Raw genomic sequence first — 18,294 nt, 5'->3', positions numbered from 1 at the left:
CGTTAAGTGTTTCCCGCGTGAGGTACACGCGCGCACAAAACTACGGTGGTACCTCAACGTTTGTTGTTGGACACAACAAATGTGTCCCCACATTAAATCCTTGAATTTGAGGGTATTGGACCTGGAAAGTCCTTGAAAGGTCCTTGAATTTGAAGTTAACCAAGGTGTGGGAACCCTAAATGGTTGTGTCTATTTGGATCCATCCATTAGTTGTTAAAGTGACAGTTTAGCCTAATAAACTTGCTGCTAAATCCATCTATCTATAAATTACAGGAACGTGTGTCTGTCTGTCTGTCTGTCTGTGTGTCTGTCTGTCTGTGTGTCTGTCTGTGTGTGTGTCTGTTATTTGCATATCTCTCGAACCGTTAGTCCGATGGATTTCAAACTTGACAGGTGTCTCGCTACGGGCACGAGTAAGTGCAGTGCCAAGTTTGACGTTGTTTGGATGAGAAATGCAAAAGATATCGTTAAATATATCGGTCACATAGCATCTTTAGGTTATAATAACATAAAAATTATTTTTTTCCAAAAATGCAATAAATTCATGACACTTTTTTTTCAAAATGCAAATAATCCATTGAATCAATATAAAAGTAATTTTTTATCATATTGAAACTGTTGAAATCAGCTATCGCTAAGAAATATCTCCTGAACTTTTTTGACGACGATCAGCTCACAAAAACTGATTTTGCACGGGCACTTTGCACTGCTCCCTGAATCGACGCACTTATTCATTCGTGGATGTAAACTGAATCTATAAGTCAGCTATGCTGTTTACTTCTGAATATTATATTTCATTCTGAATATTATATTTCATTCTGGTGCGCTTAATGTTATTGCTACTATGTAATACTATGTACTATGTAAAAGTAGCCTATGCTATTCACCAACTAAACATATCGTATTCAATGTGTTCACAGTCTCTTTCACGGGCATCATTTGTAGTAGCCTTTTCACAAACTGTTTGCTCAAGCATAGCGTTTTCTCAGAGTTCACTGTGTGCTTTCTACCATGCACAAATAAAAAAAGGTCACTGAACTTTTGCTGTGTAATTGTAACAATGAGCACTCAAACACACCAAACCAACAATTACTAAAAACACACACAAAAACTGATTTTGCACGGGCATTTTGCACTAGTAATGTTAATTCAAACAACAAAAGAAAAAGAGGAAGTCACTCACTGCTCTTGACTGAGTAACTTTAGTAGCTTTAATAAGCATTTATAAAAGAAAGACTATGCACTGTTATTTTACATTTGATTACTTTATTCAATTTCTGTAGGTAGTATTTCCTGTAGGTAGTATTTTTCTGAAAACTGCTGTTAGACCTATCTGACAAACTTTATTTCATTTGAATATTTTTTCTGTTGCATTTGTTCTTATTTTTGTTTCTTATTTACTGACTGTTAAATTTCAATTGACTAAATCTAGACTAAAACTAAAACAATTCAGATGACTAAAGACTATGATTAAAACTAAATGAAAATTTGCTGTCAAAATTAACATTGGTTCAAGCAAACAAAATCATAACTTCCTGGAAAATTGCCGTAAAATATCTGTAATAAAAATGGAAGTTGCTGCAATCTGGGAAGCCACTGTGGCTCTTTTTTCCTACATTGTAAAAGACTGGAGCCGCAGAGCAAACAGATGAAACCATTAATTGTGGTCGTGTTATCTTGTGTTTCGAGGTGAATACCTGGTGTTTATACATGTTGTGTTTATACTTGTGCTCTTGCAAACTATTCTCACTTTCCAACTTGTATCTTAACAAAAGTTAAAAGTGTTGTTGGAAGCTTTGTGAGGGTGGCGCTGAAGTCATTTTATTGAATTTTTGTTGAGGGAACCAACAGCCTTTTGCTGAGGGAGCCAGCAACCAACAAAAATGTCATTCCTGCAGATTTATAGAACATTTTTCTTTTGATATAGCCTAGGTCTTCATCTCATGTGAGTGTACAGGATTTTAAACATATTTATTAATAGTACTAGCATTTCTGCAGGGGTAAATCTTAAATGATGAAAAAAATTACTGCATTCACATTTAACCCCATGTAGGGGGGCTGTGCAGAATCATATTTAATCCGAGATAATATGGTTGTGATCAGACACCTGTCCTGCCAGGCTTGCAGAGTAAAGAAAAAGCACTGAACTACCATTGCATTGAGCATGTGATAGATAACAGACAAGACGTATCTAAAGAAGCAGGAATGATTTGGACATTTACCTTTACAGTTGTCCACTATTTCTGGTATTTCATTTCATCAGGTTCGTGAAGTTTTGATATTAAATCCTTTTAGGTATCTAATCTAGCTGCAGAAAAAAACATGCCCTCACACATTATAAACCCCCTCTGGCTTTGAGATCCTCCACAGTGTGACTCAGTATGTGCTGGCCATGTTAACATCAGATACTCTGACTGTGCAGCATCTGTGCTCTTTTCATTCAATCATCAATCTTATCCCTCTCCAATCTCCTTACTTTCAGCATCATTATCATCATCTGCAGCTGAGCTACTCATTTTTAACTTTATAAGACACCAATTTAATGGGTGTTTTAAAATGTCATAACACTGACTGAACAGTCTGTGTTTCTGTCCCTTCACATCCCTCTCTCTCCGCTGTTCTTTTATCCTTCTAATTGTTCAATTTGCTCATGATATTAAACCTCTGCTGTATCTAAGTGGCAGATTAGTGGAGTTTAAACTCAACATGAAATCAAAATTGACCCCATTTACTTTCTTAATACATGTTCCTGGTCTTACTGTGAATTATTCATCCATATTTTTCAACCTCTCACTTTCAACCACCACTCATATAGACCACTTTTCATGATACATTTAATTTACAATGGATAAAATCAGGCCATACTTGACTCAACTCGACTTGCATTAAATATCCTGTTTCACTTGGAGATATGTAACTTCTTGGGATTAAAATGTGTTACGAACAGCATTTTGTAATGACTTGTAATATTACTTACAAAACAGTGTGCAGTTCATTTGCTGTTTTATGTGAGATTTTAATTGCTCTAGATTAACATTTTATATGTACAGGATGAGTTTAAAATATTAACTTCAGTACATAATTAGACACCTTACTCTCTCAATTGCCTGATTTTTTTTTTCTCAGGTGTTAAATATTTATGAATTAATTTCATGTGATTTGCTTTGGTGCAGCTGGAAATCACCTGCATTAAATCAATTGCTATTCTAATCGCCTATGTTTTATATTTCCAGCTGCGTACTCATCCAGTTGATGTTAAATCTAATAATATAATTAAGGGTTGATGGAATGGATGTGGGGGGTGTAATATGTTGAACATTCAGATATACCGGTCATAATCATTTGTCAAAAGAAAAGAACAAAATACACTTGAAAACGTCTTGAGTCTTGTAGGATTTGAACACTTTACTGTACATCCACTTTACCTTTCTTCATGAAACAGGACATTCATCATTTTATTCAGTTATTACAAAAAAGGCAGTTTTCTGAATCACTGTATCTCTATTTTTATTCTGGTAATATAGATTCTATTTCCTAGCTACCTAATTCTACATTTCATAGTGACAAACTGGCTATACATGCTTTGAGTAAAAAAAACCCTATTGATTTAGTTGCTACAGTAGCTGTAGTCTACATGTGCTTTCATTCCCTTGTTTCCCTCCAACTAGGACAGACTGGGCCAGTGCAAAGCAGGTCCTGGGTGATGGCAACTTCCTGAAAAAGCTGATGGACTATGAAAAGGACAATATCAAACCTCAGATTCTTCAGAAGCTACAGAAATATATTAACAATCCAGACTTTGTACCTGAAAAGGTGGAAAAAGTGTCAAAGGCCTGCAAGTCCATGTGTATGTGGGTAAGAGCCATGGATCTGTACTCAAGAGTTGTGAAGGAGGTTGGACCCAAACGTGAAAAACTGGCTACTGCTCAGGTGAGTCTAGTTTGTGTGTGTGTGTGTGTGTGTGTGTGTTAAATGAGAACATGATAAAGATACAGGGTTAATTTATAATGCATTATGAGTATCATTTACATTGTTCCATTATGATTTTCACTGTGTATTGTTTGCTGTGATTATTAATCTGATTTGATTTTATCAGGCCGAGTTGGACGCAACAATGTCCACCTTGAAAGAAAAGCAAGGGAAACTACAAGATGTGGAGAACCAAATCAAAGTTTTGCAGGAGCAGTTTGAGTCCAGTGTGGCTGAAAAAGAGACGTTAGGTGAGATAGAAAAAGAGAGAGATGAAGAGACAGATAGTGTATAAGCTTTTTACAGCTTTATAATTATTTAAATTAGTTAAATGTGTCACTGAGGGCACTAAATGACAGAAAGCAAGAAATTGTGTCGGGGCCAAATAAAAGGATTTAGAAAAAACAATATAATAGAATCAAAATTGAAAGAAGGCTTTTTTTTGTGGATAACTGTACAAAGTCGAGTGAATTAGATTTACATTTATTACATTTATTATCCTGCATGGATGACACATTTTTGTTGGCCAAAATCCAAAAACTAGCTACCATTTTAGCACTTTCGGTCCCATCGATGGGTTTTTAGTTAAATGCCTGAAATATGGTCTATAAAATACATCAGTTATACTCCCTTGTGATTTTTTTAAAAAAAATGTAAAGCTTTTACTTGTCTTTAAAAAGTCAGTTGATAACAAGTGGCTAAATCGGACTACAGAGTCCGTTGTTGGAGACATAAAGCAACATCACAACAAACAGGAAAACTCATCTACTCACTAATCTGCTTTCACAGCCTTGTTGTGTTTATAATCGTGCTCTTGCAAACTAACTATTTTTTTAAATAAAAAATGAAAGAGTTGTTGGAAGTGATGGTGAACTCAAATGACCGTGGTGTAGTTCCTTTATAGCCTATTTTTAGCTTTTTGCTTCTGACGATTGTATTTAGGCTTCAAAATTCAAGAGTTGTTATTTTCTGCAATAATCCAAAAGCCAGTCCTATGGGGTTTCTGTCGAGGGAACCAGGGTGATTCTGACTTCTGAGTTGCCCTACAAAAATACATCATCAATGCAGTGCTTTATATATGCTGTGGGACCAGTAATAGTGGAATTTTGTGCATGTACAAAACTACATATTTTCATGTCGACTAGTCAGGTTGTCGACATTTCTAGTTTACCAGTCTTATGGAAGCCTGGACCAGTTCAAATGGATTTCTTAAAGGAACATAACACGCATTCTTGTTTTCAAAAACACATGGCACAACAAATTGCAGGGGTCTCCAGACACATTTAAAATGTTTTAAAATAGTGAACTATTTTTAAGGTGCCACACAGGATAGGTTGCTTTCCATTTTCATGTGTCATATGAATTTGTGTGTATGTTAATGCATGTTTGTATGTGGGTTGTAGCTAAAACCAGGGCTCTGACTGAAGCACGCCTGGGTCGGTCGGGAAAGTTAACATCTGCTCTGGGAGACGAGCAGGTGCGATGGCAGGAATGCATTACTCTGTTTGAGCAGGAGATCCACAACGTCATTGGAAATGTGTTCATCGCTGCAGCTTGCGTGGCTTATTATGGAGCCTTCACCTCCCATTACAGACAATTGGTAGTATATTAGATCACAACCTTTTCTTACACCATAGCATATCTTGATTATGTAATGCCACTGAGAATTTCTAAAAGATTTTCTAGAATGTCTTTAAAGTCAAGCCTGTCGTATCTTCTTTCTCCTGACCTATGTCAGTCACCCACCATACCAAACTATGACACATTAAAACAGAATTTCCCCTTCAGCTTACTGAACACTAACACTTGTTTCTGGGAAATGCATATGTGTTTAATAAACATTTTTCTTTTTCCTGTAGCTTATAGATCACTGGATCACACGCTGTCAACAGTTAGGGATTCCTATCAGTGACAACTTTAGTCTTATCAGCATTCTAGGAGATCCCTACGAGATCCGACAGTGGAATGCCGAAGGGTTGCCGCGGGATAATGTCTCCACAGAGAATGGAATACTTGTGATGCGGGGACGCCGCTGGCCACTCATGATTGACCCTCAAGATCAGGTGACCTCTAACATTTCCAAACCTTCCATCAATGCTCTGTGTTCCAATACAGTACCTTGTTAATTTATTAGCAAGGCAAGTCACAAGAACAAATTCTAATTTAATAATGACATTTATAGTCCTTTTAAATGGTGCAAAACAGTATAGTTTCTAGACTACAGTACCTCACATAAACATTAAAACCCTTCATGAAAGGGTTAAGAAGGATCAGTGTATTCAAAAGCAGCTTATTTTTAGGTCGAAAGGAAGTTAATAAGTTAATTTTCTGGCAGGCAAAACAGCTGCCACACACTGTTTCAGGATGATCATTATAGTTTACCCCATGCAAACTTGATGGTGACATCAACATTTATGATAGCTCAACCACAGACGTTCCCCACTGCTGCAGCCAAGGAAATGCTACTGCGGTCTTATGACCTGCATGGATAGGCTCAGGAGGAGCTACTTCCCTCAAGCACTCTGAATTCTTAATGAGGACACTGCCAAGGGACTGCTTGATACCATAAACTCTCACATGACACCATACGCTACAGTACAGTACACTACAGTACAGTACATTCCATTACTATACGACAATTACTATGCATCTTTTGTGCATTTAACCATCCTACATCAAACACTACCACGTTTTTCTAATGTAATTGAAAAGGCTTTGCTCATTGGTAATTTGCATTATTTCAAGTAGACACCCTATAGATTTGCAGTATAAAGTGTATATACTTTATTTGTGTGTTTATATTTGTGTATGTACAGATAGTGTTCCTTTCTGTCTTATTTTATATTCATGCTTATTTTGTTTCATATTAACTTATTCTTACAGACGAAGTACAGTATGTACATTTCTGCAGCATTAGCGTCATCAAATGGATTTGCAAAAATGTCTGCGTTCATAAGTTTTCAGAATGCTCCTTCTGTCTGCTATCAAATATACCCACCCTAAATTCACACTCTTTACACTTTTTGGGGACCCATAAATCAGGGTTCCTGCAAGTCTTAAAAAGGTCTTAAAAATTCGAACTTTGCCCGTACAGAAATTAAGGTCTTGTTTTTGTAAAATGAATTAAAAAGTAATGGATATCTTTTTTAAGTTGTATTGTCAAGCTCTAAAGTTTTGCTAATACAACTCATTGTGTTTCTCTCTAGACATGTACATTTAGAGAACATATTGATATATTGTTTTCCCATTCATTTATTCCTTCAATTTTCTTTACTTGGTCTTAAAAAGGTCTTTTAAAAGTCTTAAATTTACCTTCATAAAACCTGCAGAAACCTCTGCATATTAAGCATATCAACCTCTACATAAAAGATTGGATAGGTAAAGTATTTTAACTTTGGAAAATTTAAAGCTTTGGGTCGGTAAGTCTTTTTTACTGATTTGAAAGAAGACTGCATTTATGTAATCAAAATACAGTAAAACAATAATATTGTTAAATGCTATTACAATTTAAAATAAATTTTCTATTTTCATGCATTTTAAAATGCAATTTATTTCTGTGATTGCAAAGCTGAATTTTCAGAAGCCATTTCTCCAGTCACATGATCCTTAAGAATTCGTTCGAATATGCTGATTTGGTGCTCAAGTAACATTTCTTATTATTATCACAGTGTCAGGTTTCGTACAAACGAAGATTTTTTTAAAGTACAAAATAACATAATTTATTTGAAATAGAAATAATTTGTATCATTATATCTTTACTGTCACTTGCATCCTTGCAGTATTTGCACTACCTGCATTATGAGTCAAATGAAAGACATTGATGATTGGATCAGTGTAGCACAGACAGGTCATTTGAAATGGTGTACTGTGAATGTAAAGAGTTTAGTCTAGTTGTATCCATATTTTCAATCTATTCCATGACAGTCTTAGGTTTATGGACACATGGAAGTAATATGGTGCTAAACTTACACTGACTTGTTGAAAGATGCTTGCGGAATAATTCTTGACACCTCAATAGATCTATTCCCATTGGATTCCCATTTTGCATTTCATATCCTCTCTGTGACATAAATGAACGCATCAGGTGAAGGACATCTTTAATAGCTGAGTGTTGTTCAATTGGTTGGAGATGTTGTCAAACTGGTACGAAGTACAGCCTTCAAAATCCAAATAGGAAAACAACCAGACTCTCTGCATTACCATACAAATATCTTTCTCCCATTCCACCCTCTCCATTTTCATTACTGTCCTCCGGTTTCAGCACACTTGGCTGTCGTTCTCCTTTTTTTCTTTGCTCTTTCTTGTCGTTTGTGTTTTGCTCTCTCTCCATCCAGCTGTCTCTCTTGGGAGAATCTGTCATCTAGAGAGACTGAAACAGACATTCAAACATCAGTCTGTCTCGCATTTATATACACACAAATACCATGACACAAAGACTCTACACTCAACTCAGCTCCACTCTGCTTAGTGGCACTGATGGCATGATGCTTAGATTCCACATACACACTTTTATATAGTAGTACATTACTTTCTTCATTTCAGCAGAATCTACTTCCGCACAGATTTTTACAAAGGGTCAATTGTCACATCCTTTCCATCTGATAAAGATAGTTTTCTAAAGATAGTATCTATCTTTTTCTCTCTGTGTGTCTCTCTGTCTCTCACACAAATATACTCATGCACACATACGTACACACACATGATGATTAAAAAATGTCTTTTATGTCATAACGGCATCGCTTTATGTCATCATCTTTATATTATGGTCAATGATGTGAAGCTATCTATTAAAGTATTTAAATTAATAGATTATGTATTATTTTTATTACCTTTATTTTATTTAAAATTATTCAAATACATTAACAATGCAATTAATACATACAATGCAAATGCCTATTCTTGAATGAGCATATTATTATTTTCTGATATTGATATATTATTTTGATGTTTAATATTTTGGGGCATACAACTGTCTTAATGTCATAATGAAGAAAAAAAAGTCTAATTAAAAGAAATTCTTAAATAATTTGGTATAATTTTTTAATATATTATTATGATCTGGCATAAATGTATAAAGTTTTTGGGGAATCACACTACATGACATTATACAACCTTTACAACCTACATTTTCTATGTTTTCATTTTGTATCTAGGCAAACCGTTGGATACGATCTAAAGAGGCAAAGAACGGTCTAAAGGTGATCAAGCTAACTGACGCAGGCTTCCTCCGAACACTTGAGAACTCCATCCGGCTGGGCATGCCTGTACTTCTGGAGGAGGTAACCCTTCTTTCACCTTTGACACTTTTTAGTCAAATTTAAATACAAATTCACTACTGAAAAAAAGCTAAGAAATATTTTAAATTAAGAATTACAGTTGTGAGGAAGTGATAACACTTCCAAACTGATCTGATCTGCTTTGAATGGTTTAATTCAGTCTTAAATGAGTGATTCTGTAGTGTGTTTATTAGTTCTGACTCTTGCCAGATGTGATTTATCTGATGAATCTAGTTTCAGTCAACTTTGTTTTCACTTCTGACTACTGAAACGTATGGTTTCCCTCTATTTTAGGCCAGTTTGTACCAAAAAGAGATCTAAAATGAAAATTAATGATATTAATCTTAACTGCAAAATGATGAAATATCATGCATTTCACTCATGTCTGTGTGTGTGTGTTTGCAGCTAAAAGAAACTCTAGACCCTGCTCTGGAACCCATTCTTCTGAAGCAGACGTTTGTGTTAGGTGGCAGAACATTGATCCGACTGGGAGATTCTGACATTGACTATGATAAAAATTTCCGTTTCTACATGACCACCAAAATGGCCAATCCCCACTATCTTCCTGAGGTGTGTGTGTGTGTGTGTGTGTGTGAGGAAATACATACAATTATATTTACAAGAAACACAAAATTATATTTAAATTTTTTTTAATTATTTTTATTTTTATTTGCATTTAATTTAATTTAATTATTATTATTATTATTATTTGATTAAAATATTTGTTGTATGGTGGACCTCTCAGTAACATGGATTCATTGGCTACTGGAAGAGACAATGATAATTCATTCTTCCATGCAAATGTCTGACCCCTACAGTTTTTTGTTTGTTTGTTTCATGTAATTATTGTATGTTTCATTAGCAGCTCATTGTTTATTTTAGAAACAATGAGGAGGATTTAGAAAGGGGATTCTGGGGTCGAGGTTGACACCTGTTTAAGGTCAACTGGATTTGGCACTGTAGCAAAGTGGACATGGCTGGCAGCAGCCCTTCACATATCTGTTCTGCCACCACCTTGTGCACCAATCCCTCTCTGGCTCCATGCCATATCATCTCTCTCTGTATAATTCTGGGGTGGATGCGGATCAGCGCCCACCTGCCAAGAGACAATGCTCTAGCAATCATAACAGACAGGACCACGGGCAGCAGCGTTTGCAGCAGGCAGAGAGCACACCACCAGATATGGTTGCCTGTCAAACGGGGCTGTGCCGTTGTAAGCTCCAGCATTAGAGACAGGACAGACCTGTCATCTCAGCTTAAATAAGGGAGATGAGTTATGCTGAAAGACCAGTCTGGACTAAAGAAACATTCTCAAAGACAGACAGCAAATGCAAAACACAAATGTGCCTCCAGAGGATTTTTAGAGAGGAAAGGGACAACAGCAGCATCTCTTGGGGGATTCATTTAGCAGATAATGTCAATCATTATTTACATGCCCCTAAAGAATACATGTTTAGATTGTGCTATTTATTCAATTACATTTTTCATGACCATGTCCTCATCATCACATCATCAACATCTAAATTAGAAAAAGTTGTTTATGTAGCTTGCTTTCAATTAATGCTGAGACTGTACAAGTTAGGATATGACTCCTTTAAGCTACACATTCATAATCATTTTCCAATCATTAACCAGTTTTCCATGTCAGGTGTCCATCAAAGTGACTATCATAAACTTCACTGTTACCAAGTCTGGACTGGAAGATCAAATCCTCAGGTAATCCCCTGCTTTTACTATTCAGATTCAAAATGAACACCCGGGACACATGATGTTGAATTTTAAACTTTATGAGAATTATTATTATTTTTTTTTATATATATTTTTTGCTATATAGAAAAACTTAATAAAGTTTAATAAATAAATCCTAAATTTGAATCCTCCAAAGGTCTACAAATTCACCTAAAAGACAGCAGCTGAATCAGTGTTTTTTCTTTTTCTAAAAACAAGAAGCAATAGAATAATATAGTAGCATAAGAGGCTAACTAGCTCACAGTATTAGAGTTAAAAAGAAATTCACTTTGGCCTCTTTTCACCTTCTACTACCATCCATCTTAGGTGTTCCAGTCAAAACTGACCAACCAAGACACATTTACAACTGCATTGGGTGCATTTGTAATTCATGACATAAGATGTCTAACAAAAAATATTATTTGATGTTGATTAACTTATTATTCTCTTGCCAATGCTCACTATGTAAAATATTGGTTGACTTTGTAGTGATCATTTATTTCTGTCTGTGCCCAGTGATGTAGTCCGTCTGGAGCGTCCTGACTTGGAAGAACAGAGAAGCCAGCTGATAATTCGCATCAATACAGACCGGAACCAGCTGAAAGCTATTGAGGACCGAATACTTAAACTGCTCTTCACCTCTGAGGGCAACATCCTCGACAATGTGGATCTTATAAAAACTTTACAAGAGTCAAAGGTCAGTGGTTTGCGGTCAGAAATTTAAAGAGGGAATGACATTTGAGCAGAGTAGTGGACAAAAGCAATTTAATGATTATGTAGAAAAGCAGGTTATGGAATTTAAACTGGTTACTCTAAACTGAATTATACAACTACAGTTCAAAGGTTTGGGGTTGGAATTGTTTTTTTTATCTTATGCTCACCAAGACAACATTGACATTTACATTGATTTATTTTTAGTGTCTAAACTCTTTTGGTTGCCACTGTTTGTTTAATAATTGTCATTAAAACTCCCCCCACTATGCTAATAAATGCTTTATATAAAAAGGAGATGTTTACTTTAAAATAATTTCAAATTCCACACTCAACTAAAAAGAAAATAGCCTCATTTGATAGCGGTTACGTGTTTATTTGGGAATGAGTGCTGACACATATTTTAATCCTTAGCTTTTCCTCTGTGGATTTGTTTTAGCACACTTACTTTTTAGCAAATTCCCTCAAAATAGTATGTTTGTGCCACTGCCAACTATGAGCAAGCACGTCACTGCCTGTCACTCTTTCGATACCCACAGAGTTATGAAGGCCTGAATGGGAGGAACGGATGGATAGGTAGATAGATAGATAGATAGATGAATGATAGGTTGGGCCGGCAATGAACAAAATGTCTGTCTCCCTCTGACACCTTTGCTACAGTCTCATGTATCTCTGCGACACTTACAATGCTGTCAATGTGGACGGCTTTACAGCTTCTTTTGCATTTTAATAGCTCTTTACAAACACATCAAGCTTTCAAATCATTACATTTGTCTCTGTTTGGAATATAACACTTATACTTGACATAGAGCAGATCAGCTGACAAATTATCCTTTTTTCTCTTGTACAGGTGACATCTCAGGCCATTAAGTCTCGGCTGTTGGAGGCGGAGACGACAGAGGAGATGATCAATGCAGCCAGAGAGAAATATCGCCCTGTTGCCACACGTGGCTCCATCATATACTTTGTCATTGCCAGCCTGTCTGAGATTGACCCCATGTACCAATTCTCCCTAAAGTACTTTAAACAGGTAATTTCCTTTAAGAGTAATCATTCTATAATATTTTTTTCAGGATGTAATATATCAAAAATAATATTTTTATATTATACTACCAGTTTGGGGGTCGGTAAGATTTTTTAAATTCTCTCTTTAAGTCTCTTATACTCACCAAGTATGGCTGAATTTATTTGATCAGAAATACAATAAAAAGCTAACTAGTAATATTGTGAAATATTATTACAATTTTAAATAACTCTTTTCTGTTTTTAAAATGTAATTTATTACATTTTGTCAATTTATCTTTTAGCAGCCATTATTTCAGTCTTCAGTGTCACATGATACTGATGTCACAGGAAATCATTCTAATATGCTGATTTCTTATTATTGTTCTGTTGAAAACGTTTCAGGTTACGAATGTAACCATGGTTCTCTGAGAAGGGGAATGAGACACTCCGTATTAGATCGACGCTGTGTGGAACGGCATCAGTGTGACCGATGTCTAAAGCACGTGTATACACAAGACAATTTCATTGGCCGACGACAGTCCATGACATCACTACACTAGCCTGTACGTAAAAGAGGACACCTGCAATAGTGTCATCAACTTTTTTTGTCTGAAGAAGAGGTGCAGGGAAGCCCGAGGCATGGCAATGAGACGCAGTGCCTCGTTCCCCTTCTCAGGGAACCATGGTTACATTCGTTACCTGAGACATTCCCTTTCAAAGTCAACATTGCGTCTTGGTTCGACACTATGGGGAACAAATACCCACTCCGCCATGCTGAGGGAATGTCAAGTGGTAATATTCCCTTCGACCATTACCCAAGCTCATATGCCTTCCTTGTGGGCCCAGCCTTAGCCACCTGTTGCCCAGAAGCAGATCTCTAAGGTTTAGCTACATCAGCTTCTTTAATTTGATACAGCTATTTGGGAATACTGGCCCAGGGAGACCATTTTATACACTATCCTAGCCTACCACTACCACTAGAGGGAGCAAACATGGGGGTTTTCATTTAGAATAACTATTCACCCTCCTTGCTACATATAATTTTAACCTCTAGGAAGCCTCAATGGAGCTTCAGCTCTACTACCCCAGAACAATCGGAAGAAAGTGCTCACACCCTGCCTTGACTAGTACAGGACCCAAGACGCCCAGCACCTGACAAATGTGCCTGATGACAAGAAGAGCTGCCAGAAGGCAAATTAACCTCTACTTGCCAGGTTCTAAGAGATCGGTTTAGGCTCCAACAGGGAATGGAAGACCCTACTTTAAAACCCACACAGTAGGACTTGTCCAGGGTCCCTAGACTCCCAGCACTTTACAAAGGTTGCCTAATAACAAGAAGTTGTTAAAAGGCAATCTAACCTCTACTTGTTAGATTCTACATGACCAGTTGAGGTTGCAGCAGGGAGTGGAGGACCCTACTTTAAAACCCAGACAGTAGGGGAGGGTTCTACTCTACACTCAACTCTGAAGAACAGCTTGCCTAAGGGAGCCTGGTAAACGCTAGCTACGAACCTCGACACTGCTATCCTTCAAAGAGAGGAGCCATCCTACTTAAATATCTGTTAAAAAGCAATTTAACCTCTACTTGTTAGATTCTACATGACCAGTTGAGGTTGCAGCAGGGAGTGGAGGACCCTACTTTAAAACCCAGACAGTAGGGGAGGGTTCTACTCTACACTCAACCCTGAAGAACAGCTTACCTAAGGGAGCCTGGTAAACGCTAGCTACGAACCTCGACACTGCTATCCTTCAAAGAGAGGAGCCATCCTACTTAAATATCCCTCTTGGTGGAGGCAGCTTAACACTCTCATCTAGGACCTGCTATACCTAGTGCTAATTTAGACTAGCACTGGCCCTAGTAGAGCAACAAGAAATTCACTATTCTATTCTCAAGCCCTGTGCCAAATGTGTGCATGTGAAATAAACAAGGCTGGCGCAGACTCAATGGCCACCTAGGTGCTCAACTAGGTGCTCATCCCTCAAGAGAGTCAAGCTTAGGTGGAGCTTCTCACCGCGACCACATCACAAAGCATTCTTTCAACTCCCTTGAGAGCTGAACGCGATCAGTTCAAAGCCAGATTTTTAGCACCACAGTCTGCTACCACAAATGTATTGCTATGAGTGCCTACAACTCCCTTGAGAGCCAAAACGTGCTTGTGCAAATGCTGACTATTATCCGTCAGGTGAAAATCAAGGAAAAACAAAGTTTCTTACCAGTCTCTTCCAGCTTCCTCGAGGAGTCAAACGCACTCCACCAGTAGCGTTTGTTTTAAATGCGCACACAAACAAGCATATCCTGAAGACAAAAACAGTTGTTGATGTCTATTGCAGGCGCTCTCTTATAGGCACGGACGCTCATAGACTGTCGTCGACATCATGGACTGTCGTCGACCAATGAAATTGTCATGTGTATACACGTGCCTCAGACACCGGTTACACCGATGCCATTCCTCATAGCGTACATCCAAGGCGCAGTGTTGAGTTCCACTTTGAAAGGGAACAGTTTTGCTGCTTAATATTTTTGTGGAAACATCTTTGCAGGATTCTTTGATGAGATGAAAGTTCAAAATAACAATTTATTTAAAATACTGTATAAATCTTATTTGATCAATTTTTTAACAGTAGTGTGTTTGTTTGCATATATATAGATATATATCTATATTATCCAAAGTGACTTCCAGTGCATTTAAGGTATACATTTTGACATTTCACGTATTCCCTGGAAATTTCTTCACAGTTGTTCAACAATACTATTGAGTCAGCAGAGAAGCACAGAGATTTGAGTGTGAGACTACAGATCCTGTTGGATCAGACTCTGCTAAGTGCCTACACGAACGTGTCCCGTGGCCTTTTTGAGCAACACAAGGCCATCTACAGCTTCATGCTGTGTGTGGAGATCATGATGCAGAGGGGAGAGATCTCCCAGCAGGAGTGGCAGTTCTTTCTGAGAGGGGCAGGAGGCATGGAGAAGGTCAGAGATGTGGAAAGGGCATATGAGAGAGAGAGAGAGAAAGAAAGAACACCTGTGTGTGTGCGTGTGTGAGAGAGAGAGTGCTTATGCATGTGTGTTCTTATTATAATTTAATTCTGTAGTTGGCAATTATCCTTCTACAAGTCATGAATGAGATTTAAATTGTGTTAATTGTTAGATTGGAGAGCTGTGTTCTATTTTTTTCCCTTTCCTCGGGGGCCTGTGCTATATGCCCCCATCAAAAAGGCACTTCTTTCACAGCGCACTGTTATATTGTTTTAGTGTGTTGAAACAGTGCTTTTTTGCATGTATTCTAGTAAACAGAGTCCACTTCTGTTCTGTTGCTAATGCAAGCATCTCTTTTGCTAGAGATATATACACAACCCTTAGTATTAAACTTGATCTCATCCTGTCGTTATTTACGAACTTCTTAGTATAGGATGTTAATAGTGTTTAGAAAGTGCGAAAAATGGAGAAAAGTTATTTGGGGAGAGAAATAAGAGAAACGAAATTCCAAGTGAAATCATCTAATATACTGTTTCTAGTTCATTTTCTTAATTTTGGCTGGTTTTATATTTCAGTCTACTCCAATGTTTGCCAATTTTCATACTCAAATTAATTGCTTGATCAAAGTCTCAAACCTTAATTCATGCTATTTGATAGTTTTTGACATATCAGTATGATGAAATATTACTCTCAGCCCTATGCACAAACGCACAGGCACTTTCCTACATGCATAACACTCCTCTTTCCCACTGCAGGGATTGCCAGAGAAGCCAGAAGTACCATGGTTGTCTGATTTTGCCTGGGAGACTTGTTGTAATTTAGAAGACCGACTACCCTGCTTTAATGGCATTAAAAAAGAGATGATATCCACACCTATCTCTGTCAAACTAGGTATGTTTTTTAATTTTCCATAAAATGTCACTGGCTCATACTGTACTCCTATAATTTCTTGAAAAGCATCAATCACAAAATAGAAATCATACAGTAATTCTTATCATAAGACTATTTTTCCCTCTCTGTAGGGCAACTGGAGGTAACAGTAAACCCGAAGCAGTGGGACGGGTATGTTACTGACCTTCCTCCTTTCTCAGAAGACATACCCTCTGAGAAACGGCCACAGGTCAGAGGTCACTGGAACCAGCGGCTTGGGGCCTTCCAGAAACTCATCCTCATAAAGAGTTTTATGGAGGAGAAGGTAAAATAATAATAATAATAATAAAAAAAAAGTGATTTGATATGAATTGTAATTACTGTAATGTCCAAACTGTTGCAGTACATTTACTTAGACTGTTTAGACTTTCCAACACAGAAAAAAAATATATTTCTTGCAATTCTTTATTTATTCCAAGTTTATTCCAAGTTAAAATTTTGAGTTAAAATCTCACAATTCAGACTTACTTTCTCAGTATTGCAAATTCATTACACACAGTTCTGACTATAAACTATATTCAAAACTATAAAAGTTTATATTTCGCAATTTTGACTGACTTTTTTCAGAATTTTTCTCAGATTTGTTCTGCTGAATAAAAGTATAAAAAAAAAAGTCTTACTGACAACAAAAGTAATTACAGCCTTTTGTCTCACTATTCTGACTTTATTTCTCACAATTCCAAGTTTACATCTAACAATTATTTTCTCACAATTTATTTCTCAGAATTGCAAGTTCAGAACAACATATTATATCTCAGGAGAGACTCTTCTCTATGAAATTACAACTTCACTATATTTATTCACAGTTACATACACTACATTAGTGTACATAATACCACAATAGATTTATTTCCTTTTATATTAAAGCTGTGATTTGTTTGCGTGTGTCCCCACAAGAATAGTACTAATGTCCCCACAAAATGAAGAAAGTTTTCTGTGACTAAATGATATTCAGAGTCACATTACACACTTTTAACAGGGTAGGATTGGGGATAGAATATACAGTTTGTACTACATAAAAATTATGTCTATGGATCATGGCTATGGAAAGTCCCCATAAAACATGAAAACTGTGTGTGTTTGTGTGTGTGTGTGTGTGTGTGTACCTGGTAAACCCTATGTTATGGAGATCAAATGTTGACATTTGACATTGCTCCCCATGAAAACAGCTTGTAAATCACCTGCTAAAGACCTGGAGGCAGCTGCCCATGATACTGTAGTTGTAAGGGGGCTACATGCTCAACATGAGTTTCCTTACCTAGGAGATTGCGAGTGCTCAGAAGCTGTGACAAGGACTGTGCATGGAACCCAAAATGGGGAAAGTGCACTCATTCTAACAGCCTCAAGGTTTTGTAGTAGGAGGCTCCCTTGGATATTGCCATGGTGTGTGCTTCCCCAATTTGCATAAGATTCGGTGCTCCATTAAATGCCCATGAAGGAACTTTCTATTAAATAGAAAGGGAGGAAGTACACCTCATGAGCCATAGAATGCATTGCAATGACTCTGTGAATGGACTGCCTGATTAGAGTAAAGCAGTCTAGCTTCACAAGGCGTAAGGGAACTGCCTATTTCAATGAGGCAGCTTCAACCTAAAAGCATTGCAGTGGTTCAGAGATGGGCTGCCTGTTTAGAGCCCAAACTCTGGGGAAGGCAGCCCTAACTTCACAAGACATGAGGGAGCTGCCTACTTAATGAAC

The 18,294-nt window shown here is 37.1% G+C and overlaps 1 protein-coding gene across 1 annotated transcript in view; it reads left to right on the top strand.

The window, feature by feature from the left end:
• dnah6 (dynein, axonemal, heavy chain 6) overlaps positions 1–18,294 on the top strand; it is a gene marked incomplete at its 5' end in the record, with an annotated part of 92,682 nt that overhangs the window by 48,833 nt on the left and 25,555 nt on the right. The window contains 12 exons of the mRNA XM_084096230.1: positions 3,669–3,930; positions 4,097–4,220; positions 5,373–5,569; positions 5,829–6,032; positions 9,123–9,248; positions 9,651–9,815; positions 10,894–10,961; positions 11,490–11,670; positions 12,535–12,714; positions 15,427–15,660; positions 16,422–16,557; positions 16,689–16,861. Coding sequence (XP_083952356.1) covers positions 3,669–3,930; positions 4,097–4,220; positions 5,373–5,569; positions 5,829–6,032; positions 9,123–9,248; positions 9,651–9,815; positions 10,894–10,961; positions 11,490–11,670; positions 12,535–12,714; positions 15,427–15,660; positions 16,422–16,557; positions 16,689–16,861 — 2,050 coding nt within the window. The remainder of the gene's footprint in view (positions 1–3,668; positions 3,931–4,096; positions 4,221–5,372; positions 5,570–5,828; positions 6,033–9,122; positions 9,249–9,650; positions 9,816–10,893; positions 10,962–11,489; positions 11,671–12,534; positions 12,715–15,426; positions 15,661–16,421; positions 16,558–16,688; positions 16,862–18,294) is intronic.

Source organism: Abramis brama (genome assembly GCF_963993115.1).
Source record: "Abramis brama genome assembly, chromosome: 2".
Classification (NCBI taxonomy): Eukaryota; Metazoa; Chordata; class Actinopteri; order Cypriniformes; family Leuciscidae; genus Abramis; species Abramis brama.
This window is presented reverse-complemented; position numbering and strand designations above follow the sequence as displayed.